The sequence below is a fragment of the Micropterus dolomieu genome, linkage group LG15, assembly GCF_021292245.1.
Source record: "Micropterus dolomieu isolate WLL.071019.BEF.003 ecotype Adirondacks linkage group LG15, ASM2129224v1, whole genome shotgun sequence".
Lineage (NCBI taxonomy): Eukaryota > Metazoa > Chordata > Actinopteri > Centrarchiformes > Centrarchidae > Micropterus > Micropterus dolomieu.
Genome location: NC_060164.1, coordinates 885,555 through 903,447, shown reverse-complemented (window position 1 = coordinate 903,447; position 17,893 = coordinate 885,555). Strand labels below are relative to the sequence as shown.

General features: G+C 42.9%; 3 protein-coding genes across 8 annotated transcripts in view; 2 read left to right on the top strand and 1 right to left on the bottom strand.

Moving 5' to 3' along the window:
* The first annotated feature begins 64 nt into the window (after positions 1-64).
* On the top strand, positions 65-1,723 carry LOC123984459 (DNA replication factor Cdt1-like). The gene is made up of 3 exons (XM_046071372.1): positions 65-250; positions 367-568; positions 738-1,723. Exons 1-3 carry the CDS (start codon positions 65-67, stop codon positions 899-901), a joined length of 552 nt encoding a protein of 183 aa, XP_045927328.1. The 3' UTR covers positions 902-1,723.
* On the bottom strand, positions 1,376-11,487 carry aprt (adenine phosphoribosyltransferase). 2 transcript variants are annotated; one of them, XR_006828400.1, is made up of 6 exons: positions 11,333-11,487; positions 8,743-8,846; positions 6,252-6,385; positions 4,508-4,586; positions 3,705-3,948; positions 1,376-3,671 (listed from the first exon to the last, which is right to left on the bottom strand). XR_006828400.1 is itself a non-coding variant. In XM_046070991.1 (5 exons), exons 1-5 carry the CDS (start codon positions 11,416-11,418, stop codon positions 3,809-3,811), a joined length of 543 nt encoding a protein of 180 aa, XP_045926947.1. In that variant the 5' UTR covers positions 11,419-11,487; the 3' UTR covers positions 1,376-3,808. The 2 variants fall into 2 exon arrangements, 1 of the variants encoding a protein (XP_045926947.1); XM_046070991.1 differs by having other exon boundaries at positions 1,376-3,948.
* The window catches only part of tk2 (thymidine kinase 2), a 10,764-nt gene continuing 3,981 nt past the window's right edge, over positions 11,111-17,893 (top strand). Inside the window, exons 1-9 of one of the 5 annotated variants that reach the window (XM_046070988.1) lie at positions 11,111-11,509; positions 14,571-14,683; positions 14,784-14,858; positions 15,263-15,316; positions 15,651-15,740; positions 15,880-15,953; positions 16,462-16,550; positions 17,414-17,493; positions 17,666-17,746. In XM_046070988.1, coding sequence (XP_045926944.1) covers positions 14,630-14,683; positions 14,784-14,858; positions 15,263-15,316; positions 15,651-15,740; positions 15,880-15,953; positions 16,462-16,550; positions 17,414-17,493; positions 17,666-17,746 — 597 coding nt within the window. In that variant the 5' untranslated portion in view covers positions 11,111-11,509; positions 14,571-14,629. Of the gene's footprint in view, positions 11,510-13,519; positions 13,849-13,894; positions 14,272-14,570; positions 14,684-14,783; positions 14,859-15,262; positions 15,317-15,650; positions 15,741-15,879; positions 15,954-16,461; positions 16,551-17,413; positions 17,494-17,665; positions 17,747-17,893 lie in introns of those variants that run through there. The other 4 variants (XM_046070987.1, XM_046070986.1, XM_046070990.1 and 1 more) reach the window with 4 other exon arrangements.

Sequence of the window (17,893 nt, the reverse complement as noted above, 5' to 3'; positions counted from 1 at the left end):
GTGTGTAGTTCATAAACTCATCACCGTGAACTCAAATTAAATTGCTCTCTTGTCCTGCATGTAGATGGAGAAGGCTCTGCTTTCTCTGGCTCTGAAGACAGAAGATAAAGCTGCGGAGAGTAAAGGGTCAACATCTCCACACAACCAAACCATCCCCCAAACATCAGCTCCATCATCGGCTCCATCAGCAGCCCCTGCAGCTCAAGTCCCAACTGCCCTGAAAGGAGTGTCCCAGTCCCTGCTGGACAGGGTAGGTAGAGAGGGAGAAGGGGAGGACAGTATGGACATGACTCTGCTTTATGCGTTGAGTTAGCTGTTGTTCCCTCAGAAAAAAATAAATCATTGTGTGGTTTGTGGGTGTTCCAGATTCGGGCAAAGGAAGCCCAGAAGCTCCAGGCAGCCATGACTCGAAACCCCGCCCAGGAGGAGCGCCTGCTGATGATGTCAAGGCTCCCCGAGCTGGCCAGAATTGTCCGGACTGTTTTTGTTGCAGAGAAGAAACCTGCTTTAATAATGGAAGTGGTCTGTAACAGGATGGTGGCCAGCTACAGATCTGCTCTCAGCACAGGTTGGTTCACTCAGCAGAGAACAGCAGGGCTAAATGATGGCCGTTTCTGTTGGAAACAAAGTAGTAAATGCTGCTGGAAACATAATTTTACTGTAGCATTCACTGTTATTTTGGAGCTATTCAGAAAGAACTGTCATGTGATTGGCTGTTCCTCCTCTCTAACGAACAGGTGAAATGGAGAAACATATCCGTCTGCTGGCAGAAGTGGCTACTGACTGGCTGACTATTCATCCAATCAGGAAGGACTTCTACCTGAAGCTGAACAAGAACATGGAGCTCCACGTTGTTCTGGACAAACTGAGCAGCAGACTCAGGGAGGAGGAGAGACACTGATACCTCACCTCCCTCAGGGCCATGCGGCACATAGATTCCTTGTTTTAAAGTGCCAACTTTTTTTATTTTTATTATTTGAGTGAATCTCACTGGTTTGTTGGCATCAGACACGTGTCTGACATTTCAGACAGTGTGTTTTGTGGTGTGCCCTGTGGTGTGCCCTGCGTTCTAATCTGTCAATGTGACAATCGCTGATAGACGGAGCTCGAGGACAGTGATATGTCCCATAACCCTGGGGCCACTTGGGACTGACCAGACCTAGTCCTGGTATTTCAAAGACTGTCCTGTGTTGTAAACAGGTTGTTTTAAACACACTTGTTATAGTGACTGATGTGGTCAGTTTTGTTTTCTCCATGAAAGTGTAATATTGGTGTACCTCTAGTCTTTTTAGGGATAATTTTTCTACAGTGTAGAACATGTTTACATTCTTAAACTGTCTGATAAGGTTTAAGAAATAAAAACATTTGTCACAGCCTCTTTGCAAATGCAATTTATTAAATATAACAATCTGGAAAGCTATTTATCTCAAAATTACACGAGAAAGGAAGGAGACAAGGAAGGCATCACAGTTGGTAAAGTGTTAACAAGGAAAAACAGTTCTAGTGGCATCTTGTCATGCAGAAAGTTCTGGTCCCCTGATTGAGGTTTCTGCCTCTACCACTGTACAATGGACGTGGATGGCATTTCATTAAAACAATTAACAGCAGTATGTATTTGTAAGGTTGCCACTGCAGTCTGTCCAGCTGGTGTTATTCTAAATGCACGTATCCATACAAAGAAACCATGTCAATCAGCAAATATCATTAAAGACAAATGAACATGCGCATGTGTTGTGTCCAGACTTTCCAAACGCGATTGACGTCTGTATTAGTGGTATTTCGAGATCTGCAATGGCCGTAACTTGTATTCACGAGGCCTATGTATCATCCTAAATGACAGCTAATCTAATCCAGAACCATTACTGGCTTGTGTTATTTATATATATAATTCATTCATTAATAAAACTTCCATCTAAAACACTAGCAATTGAAAAACTCAATGAACTACTAGTCTGTATGAAGAAAATGCATTAAAGAGGTGGTATTATGCTTATTTTCAGGTTCAAACTCCTATTTTGGTTGTACCAGAACAGATTTACATGGTTTAATTTTCAAAAAACATTTTTGCTGCAGCTCCTCTTTTTGCCCTGTGTGTTAAAGACTTTCTTTTAGCTAAGGAGTGATACATCTTGTCTAATGTTCTAGGCCAACATCATGCTGTGCATGTAGCTTTCACAGCTGGACTACAAACGAGCTGTTTTCAAGCAGTTCAGAGCAGAGTTTTCTGTAGATGATGAGAACTCCCTTTAGGCTGGACTTTGGGCTTTTTCACTTTGCAAACCTTACATTACATGCACAAAAAAGATAACTCAAAGGAGAGGGGAAAAAGACAAAAAGCATAATACCACCTCTTTAACAGTAATGTAGGTTTAGTGTTTTAATAGCTTAACCCACACTGGAGACTGATTATTTAGGGAATTTATGGAAGAATACTAAGTTGTTGCACTACTCTTCTAACCAGAAATAAACCCATTATTAAAACATAAGTGATGGTCCATCAGTGTTCCACACTGACATCTCTACAGCTGTTGGATGGATGTTTTAGACCTTTAGACATTCATGGTCCCAGATGTATCCGAAGGACTTTCTAATGTTTTGAAAGCTAATATACAGCTACGCAACAAGTAAGCTACAATGACTATTTTTTATAGCATTTGTTTGTATTAGCCAGAACAACATGCTACAGGTGGTTAGATCCTAGTTAGCTGTAGTGTCACATGGATAGCATGGTTTAAAGGGATAGTAAGTGATTGTAATCAAATACTTCTTGTTAAATTCAGTGAACATTTCCTCACGGTTTGCTAGTTCTGTTTTGTGTGTAGTTTGAAAGAAAGTCATTTTCCTTACACAGCCCACGGTCTGTAAATTGGAAAAGTGGTGCCTTGCCACACAACATTGTTTCAGGCAATCAGTAACAAGTGGCGTTCAAGCTCGTGCACAGGAGTGATGGGGGGAGTGGGGCTGTGGCAGAGAGAGTTCTATACAACGGCACATTCAAATGTGCTGGAGTCCAGGCACCGTGAAGGAGAGATGACCGAGAAACAGCTAAAGAGGAAAAGTTCTGAAGAGTTTAAACAGTTATGATGCTGCAGAAATGTCAGATTAGAAATTTGGGGGAGGGCACTTCTAAGGGTGCTTTGTTTGGTTGAGTTCAAATATCAACAACCCTTCTGCAGAATCAGTCTCCCTTTGAGTCCCAAACACATTCACTAAAGTTAAACCTTGCAGGAAAATGTCATGCATTTCCAACTGATGACTCCATCAGTCATGTATACTTGCTTCTTCTTGTCCCAGTGCATGCTTGCAGCCAGAGTATCATTCTCAGAACTCATCAGCTATCGTCTGATTATTTAAATACACATACATTTTAAGAAAGCTATTCTCTAGGGTTCCGAGATTGATAAAAAGCTAAGTCGTCATTAGACAATAGCCGATGGGTTCCCAGATTGCATTTCGGCCACTTATGCTGTCCACATGGACTGTTAACCTGCAGGCAACCAAAACCTGCTCAAACGTGATTGGTCACTACCCCAACTACAAATGGAAACCAGAACGCTTCCGATACCAAAAGCTTGTCCCTTGCCTACAGATTCAGAAATCTGTTTATAGAGGTTACCGCAGCATTATGAATGAATGACAACACATTTTATATTTTGGCACTGACTGGAACAAAATAAATACTGAGAGGACGTAGACGTGTGCATGAATTGAAGAGGTTTTTTGTTCAGTCGTGGTGACATTTGTAAGCACCTGACGGACTGTAAAACCAATGTCCGACTTGTCTCCAGTGCGGCAGCTACAGCGGTCCTCAATACTGAACCAGAGAGAACACACTGTGTGGTTTCAGTTTGTCGATGCCATTCAGCTCTTTGAGCTCGATGATCACCATGCAGCCCAGAATCTCAGCCTGCTGCTTCTTTATCAGCTCACAGGCCGCATACAATGTCCCTGCAACAAACACACATACATCTTAAAAATGACAGTGAATATTCCCTGTTGCTGCTCTTTCATATTAAAAGCATTACACTCGCAAAATGCCGGGTGGCTTTTATTGTGAAGCAGTCATGGGAAAGTCAGCCTATTTGTTTGTTATTGTTTGGGCAAAGAAACAACTCTTACACATCAAGTCGTGGATATTTTGGGCACCTCTTGTAGGTGAATCCATTTTAATGATCATGAGGAGGAATATTAGCAGAAGAAACAGACACAGTGAGGCTTATCATTTTATGGAAAACTAATTGTGCTGTGTGTGCAGCAGGAGATCTGATCTCGCTCAGTGCAAGAAGTTATATGAAAAGCCAATAGCACCACTGACCCCCCCTGGCTCCACCACTGATGCTATCTTGTTAGCTGACAGTCAATGTAAATCCACAATGTCAGCAGGATTCTCTCATTTTGAAATAACATCAGCGGGATTTAGTGTCAATTAAGATTTTATCCATTTTGTTTCTATGTAACAGAAGTTTCCCCGTCAGACTGAACATGATGGTTATGAAGCAGATCAAACCTCCAGTAGCCAGCAGGTCATCAATGAGCAGAACCTTCTGACCTGGAGCCACTGAGTCCTCCTGGATCTCTGCCTCTGCCTGGAGGAAGACAAGTAAAAAAGAAGATGAGAAGAAGAAGAAGACTGTTTGTTGGATAGATTGTGGTGCAGCATGGTGGTAGCACAGTGCTTCACAGCAACAGAGACTGAAACAGCTCAGGTCTAAAGTGACATCAGGGGCATGTACCAAGAAGCAGGATTTGAGCTTATTGAGGCAACTTCGGGGTTAACCCTGGGTTTTCAGTACCACAACGGTGGTTCACTTCTTACCCGGGTAGATCGCCATGGTAACTTATGCTAAATGGCTAACCTGCTCCAGAAAGAGATCAACTCAACCAGCTCGCTTGGAGAATGACATCACCGATCTGTAGGAGATCCCACAGACTGTTTTATAGGCTGCTCTTATGTTTGCTGCGGTGATGTGGAGAGACTGATTGAAAGCCTTGTAAGCTACTATTGTACAGGTTTTTACACTACTTATGAAGTTAATTTAATTTAACAATGTTTGGAACACCGAGTGTGTTAAATGAATTAATCTTATTTTTGAAGTGACTAGAATTTCTTTAAAGTGAGGTGGAACGACCACTTATTCAGTGCCCGAGTTTTTTAATGTGGAAACGCAACACACAGCCAAGCTGACAGAATAAGGCTGATATTTTCATAAACGCCATAAGAACACAGCAAATCAACGTATTATTATAAACTACGCCTGTTCATTTAGGCATTCACACTGTCTGCGATTTCCTGTCTCCCTGCACGTGTCAGCTGCAGCTGCGCTACTTAGACTATGTTGTATTTCTGTAGTGTTACAGTTTGCTCTTTGTTTGTAAAATATGACGCTCTGCTGCCAGTAGACTTGTTCATGTCTGCGATTGGACATCTGCTGCTAACACCGCCTCTTTCATGTGAAACCCCCCTGGCTGGATTGGGAAACCCTGGGTTGATTTACCGAGTTGGTAACCAGCTTCGTTGGACCACTTATCCAGACCGTGACTGTTAGGGTTAGTGAAGCCAGATAACCTGGGTATGTTGAACTCGCTTCGTGGTACAGGCCCAAGAACTGAACAGCACAGGGGAGTGGTGGTGTTGTTGTCCAGTACATGTGGTTATTGTTTTGTTGCCAGTCAGCATACTTGTATGTAACAGATGGAACAGAAAGGAATGTACTTGTAGCTCTAATTTTTATAAATTCGCTGTGAAAGTGAGCTGACACACACACACACACACACACACACACACACACACACACGAGGAAGCTTGTCCAGAAGGAACACATGTACACATCTGGTGTTATGTCATACTTGCAAAGCCCTCGTAAAAGCTGCAAAAAATGACAAATGTAATCCAGTCCCACACACTGCTTACTGGTCAGCCATTTGAGAATGGTATGGTGGGAAACAGGCCAGCATTTGAGAGAATATGCTTCTCATCCCATTAAAAAAAAAAAAAAAAAATCTAAATCAGTGAGATATCTGTGTGCCAATATGCTGTCCAGCAACGGCAAAACTGTCTTATGTACACATGGTACTGTTTGTTTAATTAACCTGTGTAGAAATAGATACCAAAGTACAAGACACTTTGTCTTCAGGGGCAGTTTGTGTAAACATCTCTAGATGTACAATTCCCCAATTAGCATTCTACCCATGTAAACTGAAGAAATGACTTTAAACTAAATCCTTAGCGCTTGTGTGTTTGTGTTCTTTACCTTCCCATACTCCAAATCATAAGCCACAGACACAGTGGTGCCAGGCAGCTTGCCTTTCTTTCTGACCAGGACAAAGCCGACACCCAGCCGCTGGGCGAGCAGAGGCCCAAACAGGAAACCACGAGCATCTAAACCTGCAGAAAAAAAAAAAAAGGGGGTAGCAGCTAAATATTTATTTATTATACACATTAGGGCAGGGTATAGTTAAGTAGTGTAAATAATGAATCTACAGGTGGATAGTCATGACAGTTAAGATCAATGGGCTAAAGATCAGGGCCCGTATTTATCAAGCTTCTCAGAATTACTCATAAGAACACTGCTAAGAACTGAATTAAGAGTAAAAAAATTCTTGGCTCAATGCTGTGCTTAAAAGTTAGTTATCAAGCATCATAGTCCTAATTTGAGTGAAGCATAGGACTAAATCTTAAGTGTCAGTCTGAGTGCTGATTTACGACACTTTGCTGTGCCGCAAAAAGGATTTTGGATGACGATGTCACCAAGGGCCAATCACTGAAGAGATTTCCTTATTTAAGAATATTCTCAGATAAATTCACATTGAATGGTGAAATTCCTGAGGAATTTATATTCAACACACATTTAACAATAAAGACTTTAAGATAATACATTATGATATAGGCCTACACATTAATAAATGAAAGATTAAAAAAAAGTTTCTTTATATGAGCGCCATCAAATGCGCCTAGTGCTCCCGTATTACCGGCTATATGAACTGTGTTTGCTTCCGTCGGATTACGGGGGTGTTGTTGGGAAGTCGATGAAATGCGTGACAGTGTGTGGAGCTGTAAGTGCTAAAATTGTTTCCATAATTATTCTGCTTATTGATGGTTGTGAAGGGGACAAAATAATCAGCATTGCTGCGTTTGTCCTGTGGCAAATAAACGAAGCGTCATCTCCACCTTCAATTTAACTGAAAACGCATTACTGCGTAAAGTCAGTGGTGAGATGACGTCCCTCACCAACTCGCTGACAGAGATTATGCCTGCGCGGTCCGACCCCGGCTTATTAACTGCGCGTCGTCAGAATTCTTCCTCTCCTCTCCGCATGTCTCTGTCTCTACAGTGCCATCACAAGCCCTACTGACAGCTCCTAAACCCTTGAGAGACCTCTCGAGCTTTCTTAAATAACTGGGAGTGTAAGAGTGATTCTCAGCTCTGAGAAATTTGATAACTTGCTTTCAGTATTAAGTTTAAAAGTAGGAGTAAATTTCATGAATTCTCAGCACTTAAGACTAAAATGGCACTTTGAGAAGCTTGATAAATACCGGCCCAGATCACTTCTTTACAAAACCACCAAGTGAACTGATCAAAAATCAGAAGGGTGGTCCCTCTAAAAAAAATAAATAAATATGTTTCTCTTCCCCTGACTGGTACTTATCAAGGACCTAACCGGCCCCTTTGTACTTGCGACAGCTTTTGCCATGAAACTGACTGATATTGGACATTCCAAATCCCGGTGAATTTGTAATCTCCATGCAACCTATGGTATTCAACCTAACTGGCTGCAGCAGAGATGATTTAGCTGTGTCACGGTAAGTAAATGGGATAAATACCGCTGTAATCTTTTATTGGTACTGAATTAAGATCAGTCTGTAAAAACATTTTACACTAACATGATCATCAGTGGTTCAGGGGAAATGTTTATTTCCAAAATATGATAAACAAACGGGCGGGGGACAGATGGTTTTTGCATGATGAAGTAAAATAACTACAACGGAAATGTATACAGGAGGAGCAGGAGGGCCCCAGGGTTTGCTGAAGGACAGTCAACCTAAGAACAGTATCACGTAAACACTAAGAAGCCACAGGATTCCATACTATGTAAACAGGGTCTGCCTTTTTGTCCTACTCTGGGTCCGACTACGCAGGAATCAACAGCCTGAACTAAGAAGGGACTTGGGACCTGACCGAGTCCAACTTCATTGGCTCCAAAAGACCAAAGAATTTCCCCTGTCAGTAAGCAAGTTTTGAAAATGCCTGTACATAATATTAAAAGCAAGCCGGTGTTGTGCCGAATTCTGCCTGCCTGCCGAAGATTGCATGCACCTCGCGGGTGGTAACGCTAATTCATACTGAGAAAACAGGTGGATGCAAATCTCGGCAGGTAGCCTACAACATCTCTTCTGCCGAATAATGCATCCACCTTTTCCTTTTCAGACACTTTGCTGTGCTCAATGATCAAACACCGTTATCACCACATAGACTATTTTTGTTGACTCATAAGGTAGGCTATGCTACTTCTACTAAGTGTAATAAATTATTAACAACTCTAAACATTCATAAGATATACTTCGAATCATTTATCACCATTGATGTACCCCACAAAAAGATATAGCGTTTAAAAGCAGGTTTTGGAGGTGCATGCAATTCTCGGCAGGCAGGCAAAACTCGGCACAACACCGGCCTGGTATGAACCCGACTTGTCTTGGCACTACCTTCTTTACATTAGAAGGTGCTTTGCTTTGTTTTCTTACCTACGATCAGATCAACCTGTGGGTGATTCTTGGTCACATGTTCTTCAAACAGGTCGATTACTGCTGTCAGAGCAGCTGGATCCTTCAGGATGGGACAGATATCTCTGCAGGATACAAACACATTACATTACTATCCAGCCATTTCCAATGGATATTAATGTGAAATACATTTATATTGTGACTGCACATTTCCTAGAGAAGTGAGTTGTTTATGAACTTCATATATATTTGTTGTATTCTTCCACCAGCACACCTGATAAAGCTAGTCACTAAAAATGAAATGAATTCCATGTATGCGTCCTTTTAAGGTTTCATTCGCAATATTAATCATACACTGACATGGGGCTGCAACTGTTTTAATTATGGATTCACCAACAATCATTTCTTCTCAATAATCAATTTACTCTTCAGTCTAAAACATGTCTTCAGAAGTCTTGTTTAGTCTGGCCAACATATTAAATAATGAGAGTGAAAAGCAGCACATTTTATATTATTAATATTATATTAATGAATTATTTGTTGACATCTAATAGGATTCTTGCCTATTAGATGTCTGTTCTCCCCTTGGCTCTGCCAGCACCCTTGTTCACCTGACTGGATGAATCACCACTTTTCCTCTTTGGCTGCTCTGGAATCGCCAAACTTCAACTCTTAAACGTGCCACTGCAATACTTTTTTGAAAACATTTTTGAGTAGGCTAATAGTCCTCTACACGTCACTTTAGAAGTGTGTACATGAGGTGCAAATATGGGAAAACAACTTGTAACATTTCCTTCCACTGTGTAAATGCTCAAAATACAGTAATTAGTATGTCCATGTTAGAGGGGAAAGGAGCTCTGCTGACAAGAACTGCTGTATAACATTCATCTTTGTTTTTTCTCTTCAGTTACAGTCCACAGTCTAACCTGACTGTCCAAATGTTAGATAATCTGGTTAGATTGTGATTCTTAACTATTGGTTGCATCATACATGCCAGAAGTCTAGCTGGGTCACCACATTCACATGGCTCTGTAGCAAAGCTACTGAGTAAAGTGTTGGTACTGATATGAATGAGTATGAAAGGACACGTTGTAAAAAAATGTTTTGAGCAGTGAGAACATAGTACTATTTTTGCCAGCTGAGCTTGGAAGTACATTATTAAACTTGCACTTTAGCCACATTGCCACTGTCATTTGTGGATGGAGTTTGCTCAGTTGTCATGGAGCCAACTCCATCCACATGATGACGGCTAAGACATGAGGCTAAAAGCTCTGGAAACAAATCAAAATGTTTTCCATCTTCAATAAGCTGGACATTTTTACACAAAGTCCCAGTAGAACACAACATTAGTGCTAACTAACATCTGAACCATCAACTCCCCATGAGCAGAGCAGTTTGTTCAAATGGCCTGTTGGCTCGCTGCTGCATTTTGCGCTGAAGATGGGCTAGTGAGGGCTGACTAATGCAAGTAACGAGAAAAGCAGCTCCACAGCAGAGCATCGGTCTGTAAATCATATTTGCTGCACTGATCAGAGGTAGCCGACACCTGAGTGTAAATGGCTCACATTGATCCAAATGAGACTGTGCTGAGAGAAGCAGTCAGCACTCCACTGCTTTGGTTGCGTCTTCTTGTCCATGAAAGACAGCAACACTGAGTGGATTTAGTCAAGATTCAAAATATTGTGTGGGACAAAGGAAACCATGGAGGGACCTCACTCTTTCCTTGGGGTCCCACCACCTGTAAATATAGGCTATGTGGTTACAACAATGCTCCCTACTTCCTCTAGCAAACTGATCCCACCTTGCATCTCATCTGATGAAGAGTTCACTCTGACTGAATGTTAATGCAGCCAGTTTCACAGAGAAGGTGCAACTGGCCTCTGGTTCAGTAAGTGGTCTACTGCTGGTTTTCATCTTGGTGAACCGCATAGTGAAGAAATACAGCCAGCAGAGGAGGGGTGCTGCAACGCTGATAAATAGCCCACCTGTATGGTTTTCAGCTTATGGAATAGCTGCTGTTAACCTGAAAGTCCACTTCCCCGCAGCCCTTCTAATATGACTCCCTGACTCACAGTTTTTCACCAGAGCTTGTGGGTAATTTCACCATAACCAGGTCTAACTAGGATCTGAACAAATGCTGTTTCGGTGCTCCAAACCGAACCAGTAGGTAATGTATCTGTCCTAAGGCTCGAACTGACAGAGGCTGCTGTAAACAGGTCAACAGACACGGTTTGGCTGCGGGCCACGGAAAGACAAGAGAAGATAAACTCTGCTGTTACATAACTTTATAATGATATGATAACGGCTTTTTACTGCTTTGAGACCAAAGTGCCCACTTTACCAACATCTGTTGGCCGTTTCCGGGGTAACAGGTCTAATAACACTTCCGTCCCGACGCTCGAGCCTCCTTCATCCTCGTGCTGTGTGGAGCGACATACCGCGTGTCCAGCTCTTCACGCGCTGCCTACAAACGCCTTCTTACACAGACAGTGACCGGGCAGTGTGGAAGACACGGACCTGTGGGACCCTTAACTCAGATGAAGCTTCAAGCAGGACTTTGAAAAACAGGGTTTGTGCACCTGGTTACCAATGGTAACAGTCAGCATCTTACCTGAAAAAGATGCCTTTCTTGGGAAAGTCTGGAAACGCTCGGATGTGTCTCTGAACCAGCTGAAGCTTTGATTCTGGTGCTGCCATACTGACTGACTGAATCACCTGACCGCCTCTTGCTGCGGTTCCTCCTGTTTATTATAGCCCACCCTCGTTTTTCTTCCTCTGGGCATCCACGGTGAGCACACAGCATTAAGACGCATTAGCGCCCTCCTCTGGGCGCATGCTCTTGTTGGGCAGACCTACAAAACCCTAAAGATGAATTTAGGCTCCACACTTTTGTTTATAGTCTACAGTCTATGCTTCACACTCAGTAATCCAGCAGTAAAAATAAATGTTAAACATTTTGTAATTATTACTCTGATCAGACAGAGAAATTAAAAAGACCCAAGTCCCGAACCCTCCAGGTCACCTCCTCTGTTTCCTTTGAATACTCACAGTGACAATTTAGTAGTGCGCTGCGTTGTTTCTCATTCATTCTCAAACAATTTAATACCCACCATTAGTTTATTTGTGATCTGCCTCAATTGTAGTCAGGATATTATTTCCTGCCACACCACCTGTTTCAGTGTCATATGTGTCCCATTTATGTGCAGTTGCTCTTTAGACAGATGTGTAGGCTACCTCTTTCAGTCATTGTACCACCACAATGAGTTACACTACGACAGTGTAATGTGTGTGGACGGTCTTTTCCTCTGCCTCATTCTCTTGAACCCCTTAATGCACTGATGAAGGTTTCTCAGGGATAAAAAAATATTCACATTTTGCTCTTTGATCAGCATTCAAAGCAGCAGTGGAGTCTGAACATACAACAGTGATTTTTGCTTTTTCCTGTTTCATCCATCATAAACATTCACACTAAGGTAAACAGTGGCATTCACCCTGTGGAGAGGAGACCCCCCAGCTTACTGAATCAGCAAGGGGGGGGTAATATTTGGTTAAAATGAGAAGGAGGGGGCCAAACCAGTTATGTGTCTCACCTAAGGCGTTAACTGACTGACGCCAGCAGCCTAGACTTACAGGTAGAACAGCAAACAGGTAAACCACTGAACTAACTGTCCAAACACTGTCTATTGTTTGGCTAGAACAAACATGTACAGGTGGAGGGGTACAGAAAGAGACGAGTAAAGAATCAAGTTCCTCCTTCTGCACCAATGATCTGTTGAGGGGAGTGTGGAAAGACCACTGTGAGTATCCTGACTATAGCGGGATTACCGCCTGGCATGGTAGTTTCACCGTCCCCAGGATCTACAGAGGGTGGTGAAAACTGCTCAGCACATGACTTCCATTGCCAGTGATGGCTCCTCTGTAGTTGTTGTGTACATGACAAGAAAAGAAAAGAACTTGAAAAGTCTAGCAGTGTAAAGCAGTGATGGAGAAAGAGAGACGGGGTAACATATGCTTAGCTACATTGTACAAGCGTGGAAGGGCCCCTGAATGCAGGGCATGAATCAAGGAAAAGCTAAAGGGACAGCGTGGTGTTTTGATACTTTATATAGCCTATATATCTACAGATGGGGCCACAGGAAAGGAAGTAGCTAAATAAAAGAGTGGAGAAACATCAACTGATGCTCCGTGTAGCAGGGCTCACTGAACGGTTTGGTGGGCGTGAAAATAATGAGAATAATGATTCTGATTCTGATAAAATACCACAGCCTTCACAGTCACCAGATCTCAACCCAGTTTCACACCAATGGAAGATGGAGCAACATGTAAGACAATGCTCTCCACCACCATCTCCATGAGACCAGATGACAGAAAATAAACTCATCTTCAGATTTCTTTAGGGTTTTCTGAGGCTTCGTCCTTTTGTTCTGTCTGGCTGTGTTTGTGTTTCTGTCTGCCTGCTGAATTCAGGTCTCTCTGGATTTTGATGAGATGACCTGATTAAATAAAGGTGGCATATATAAAAAGAGGGAAAATCCTGTGGAAGAATGGTGTTCATCCCTCCAGAGTTTCACAGACTTGGCCAGAAGCCCTGAAGCTGTTCTGGAGGCTCGTGCTGGCCTGACTCCACTCTGAGATACTTTCCTGACACTTGTCACCCACTGTATCTGTAGGTCTACATATGGTTGTAGTATTTAAAAACTACTGGCAAACAGCTGATTAGTGCAATGCCTGTACACAGTAGATGGCGGTGTGCGCCTGTGTAATGCCTCTTCATGGAACTCGAAGAAGAAACCGCGCTTCTTCCTGTTGGTAACGCGCAGGTCTAACAGCGTATGTGCTGCGCGATGTCGCAAGCTGGTGGTCGCGTGGCGGTACTGTTCAGGTGTGTTGCGGCTCCGTCATCATGCCGTGTTTTTAGATGCAGTAGAGAGACGAGGTTACCTGCTGGGGACTATGGGAGACTGATCCAGAGCAGAGCGCGCAGCGGCACGCAGCACGCCAGCAGCGTCGCAGGTCAGTGGCGTTGTCTTTGTGTGCGCGCTGTCCAGCACGGGGAGGTGTTAGACAGCAGCGGCCCTTTGCTCGTTAACATTTGAGAATGCTCTTTATGCCCGCAAGACGCTGCAGGTGAGTCCCTGTTGTTGCAGGCGGTGAGGATGGCGCAGTGGCTAAGACAGCGGCCTCCTGTAGAAACCATAGAGGCTTTATTTCTCCTTGCGCGAGGAGCAGGGCGTCCGGTTCGTCTTAAAATGAAGGATTTGCGACTGCCCTTAATAATCATCCCAGGCTCAATTTTTTTTACTGTACTCATCAACTTCTTTAAAACAATATTTATTATTACTCAAGACAGCTTCCCTTCCAATCTGACATCAGCGGGGTTTTGTTTTCAGTTCCTGATTTGTGTTGCCTTTCTCAAAAAACGAAAGAGAGCAGCCCTAACGCTAGATAGTAACCAGCCAGTGTGCAACAGAGATGTGCCTGTTCATCACTGCACCTCCAATCAGACAGTCTTGTCCTCCTCTTTGTCTTAACTCCTCTACAGTGCAGCCAGTGAGTATCATGCTTGATTCTTTTGTCTCTGTGTTTCAGCAGGTTGGACATGAAATGACTAGTGTGGCGCTGAGGTGCCAGCTGTAGTTCAGGGTTCTTTACATCCAGACTGGGATGCAGAGAAAGGGCTCTGACTTTTACATGGTTCATGGGATTGTAGATGTATACTCTCTCATGCTATAGCTCTCAGATTGAGGCACTTTAAGCCCATATGCGTTGTTTCATTTCCAATCCAGTGTCCTGGATTACAGAACCTGTCGTGCGTTGTAACATCTTTCTGTCCCCTGACCTCGCTGTAGCTTACTGACCCGAGAGAGGCCAGCGCTGGGAGTTGTAGGAAGTGAAGTCCTGTCTCACTATGTTGTCTTCCTCCCAAGGGAAGCTGCTGCAGAATGGAGAGAACAAGAAAGTGGTGAGTCTCCACCGTATGATCTGTAAGCTGAGATATCATTTTCTCTGCGTTCCCTCATACCAGTACCTGTTAACTTCTGTCTCTCTGTCACTGTTTTCAGATCTGCATTGAGGGGAACATCGCCAGCGGAAAGACGACATGTCTGTCGTATTTCAGTGAAACGAGCAACATAGAGGTACGACAAAGCAAAGTTGTGTTGATTTGAGTGCATGTGCTCCCACTAGGAAGTACCTCACTAGTTGTTACACAAATTGGCCTGAGTTGTAAGATGCCTCCCATTTGACATGAGGGTGAAGGTTAGGCTTTGGATTGGAAAGTTTTTATGGTAGAAAATAGGTTTTAGAGTAGCTTTATTTTCCCTCCTTTGCCTGAGTACCCACTCCCTCCTTCGAAACTAGGGCGGTAAAAAAAGATGGAAAGTCAAAGATAAATGAAACTGAGTGTGCACTCAGTTTCATTTATCTTCATGTGTTTCAGAACAGGTAGTTGTCAGCGATTTTTCTGCTGAGTCAAAACAACCCCAGATATCGGAAGTGCTCACTAACATGTTATTCCTCTCTCCTCTCTTGTTTGCTTCAGGTCCTTACAGAACCGGTCTCTAAATGGAGGAATGTCCGTGGACACAACCCTCTGGTACTGTACATGACACTGTTATCTTTGTGTCATTGCACTGACCTGAAATCAGACTTTTTTTTTTAAATCAACTACATGTATTTATAGGACAATTTCTGAGAGCATGAAGGTTTTAAATAAAACAAGTGTGAAGACCTACTAGAGGCCTCAAGGGTCTGTAGTAGGTCTGTACTGTATGATGTGAAATATAGTCTAATTAACTTCAAAAATAAGGGTCCATCCTCTGGGGACCTTGATTATCCAGATCAAACCTTGTGGAAATGTGTCCTATGCTTTGTCCAGTAGTCGTAGTTGGATTGATTCCCTGTACGTCTGCCATTTTCTGTCCCCGCAGGCTCTGATGTACCAGGATCCTGAGCGCTGGGGCATCACGCTGCAGACCTATGTTCAACTCACCATGCTGGATAGACACCTGTCACCCATAGTAAGTGTACTCTTCACGAGAAAAGCACCCATTTTACTGCATACTAATTAATATACGCTGTGTCGGCCCGCAGTGATGCAAACACACTGCCTCATCGGGAAGTCAGCTGTATATTCTAAACGTTTTTTGTTGGTTCCAGTCAGCTCCTGTCAGGATGATGGAGAGGTCCATCTTCAGTGCCAAGTACATCTTTGTGGAGAATCTCTTCAAAAGGTACTGTTATCTGTGGAAACTCCAGCTCATGGATCAGACAAAGAAACTAGATTAAAAAATCCATACATCAAACAGTTTCAGTTAAACTCTCATGCTGGTTTGAGGGATTCTGTTGCATAACAGTTCAAGCTCTTAGTCTACATGTAGTACCTGTTGAAGCTGGGACACAGTGGGGATAGGTGATATGAATTGATTATAGATAAAATAACCAGGCTGAATGTTTGCTTTATTGGTTTATAAAGTGAAGTAAATACCTGACAAATGAAGGTACAACAGCGTGGTAAATCCAATATTACCATAAACCACTGCTGGTTGATTTGCAGCGTTCCCAAAATTGACCTAATACACGCACTAATAATAGCAATATTTTATCATCATAAACGGAACATCTGTGATGTGATTCAGATCATCGTGCTTTATACTGTCACACTGCGTTCCCCGACAGCATACGGACAGGGTACATGCTCATGTTCTGTTGGTGGAGTTTTTTGTTTTGTTTTTCCTTCAGTGGGAAAATGCCAGAGGTGGACTACGCTGTCCTCAGCGAGTGGTTTGATTGGATCACAACAAACATTTCCGTTCCTGTTGATCTGATTGGTGAGAATGCACAAACACAGAAATACAATACAGCTGTAGTGTTTTTATTTCCGACAGACAGTCATAGAGCCATTGAGAATGCAATTAAATGATACTATGAAGATGATTTGCTGATGACTAAAATCCATCTGTATGGTAGAGCGTGGCCGTGATGAAGATCAGCTTTTTCTTGTGACACCGGTCTGGTTGACAATGCCTGCTGAAATCATCAAATAATTTATTTATATTGAAGTTACCTATAACAGTAAATCACATTGTCATATCAGCAACAGGGAGGTGAAACACACTTTCAGTGAATACTGATTTCCCTAGTCTGTATTTTATGTTGCCTTCATTGGTAGACTGTGATATCATAGAGTGCCAAATTGTTTGTGCAGGAGTCTCAGAGTCAGTCTGATTCTACTGGAGGATTGACACTGTCTGCATGCCTACCCTCATTTCAAAAGAAAGACATGATGAGTGCTTATAGGGGCGGCTGTGGCTCAGGAGGTAGAGCAGGTTGGCCGTTAATCGGAAGGTCGGCAGTTCAATCCCCCTGGTTGCGTGTCGAAGTGTCCTTGGGCAAGATACTGAATCCGCCAGTTTATGAATGTGTGTGAATTTTCGTTTCTGTCTGAGCTTAGGCTCAGTGTGTGAATGCAAATGTCAAATACAAGTGGTCAAATACAAATATGGAGCATTTCCATACGGAGCATTTATAGGCATCCTATCTCAGACAGCTCTGCGTGATGCAAATGGGTAACATGAGATACAGTACGTGCAAGTACACTTAGGTTTACTTACTCAGAATATTTTACAGTGTTCAAATAGACCCCCAGTGGGACAGTAAACAACTGAACTGTGGCTGTTTCCTCTGTCTCCAGTCTACCTGCAGACGTCTCCTCAGACCTGCCATGACAGGTTAAAGAAAAGATGCAGAGATGAGGAGAAAGTCATTCCATTGGTGAGGATGCAGACTCAAACATAGGGTTTCACTTGACATAACAGACAAAGTTCATATCAATTCATGGGTTTATAGAGGATTGTGAAGATGAAATTTTCTGAATTGGTCAGCAATGTGCTACCTCAAATGAGATCTCAAGCCTGTGTGTGCACGTGTGTGCTCCCCCTCCTAGGAGTATCTGGAGTCCATCCACCAGCTGTATGAGGACTGGCTCATCAAGCGTACCTCCTCCCCTCTTCCTGCTCCTGTTCTGGTGAGTGAATATTCACATCCAGCCAAGTCTGTGCTTTGGTTTGTGTAGGTATTATACAGTATCTCACAAAAGTGAGTACACCCCTCACATTTCTGTAAATATTTGATGAACTTTTCATGTGACAACACTGAAGAAATGACACTTTGC

Bases quoted from the DNA above. Each gene is read 5' to 3' on its own strand.
- LOC123984459 (XM_046071372.1), top strand. From the start codon at position 65: ATGGAGAAGGCTCTGCTTTCTCTGGCTCTGAAGACAGAAGATAAAGCT. The intron at 251-366 runs GTAGGTAGAGAG...TGGGTGTTCCAG, and splicing joins CCCAGTCCCTGCTGGACAGG to ATTCGGGCAAAGGAAGCCCA. The intron at 569-737 runs GTTGGTTCACTC...TCTAACGAACAG, and splicing joins CAGATCTGCTCTCAGCACAG to GTGAAATGGAGAAACATATC.
- aprt (XM_046070991.1), bottom strand. From the start codon at position 11,418: ATGGCAGCACCAGAATCAAAGCTTCAGCTGGTTCAGAGACACATCCGA. The intron at 8,847-11,332 runs GTAAGATGCTGA...TGTATCCTGCAG, and splicing joins AAGAAAGGCATCTTTTTCAG to AGATATCTGTCCCATCCTGA. The intron at 4,587-6,251 runs GTAAAGAACACA...GTCTTCCTCCAG, and splicing joins ATGATTTGGAGTATGGGAAG to GCAGAGGCAGAGATCCAGGA.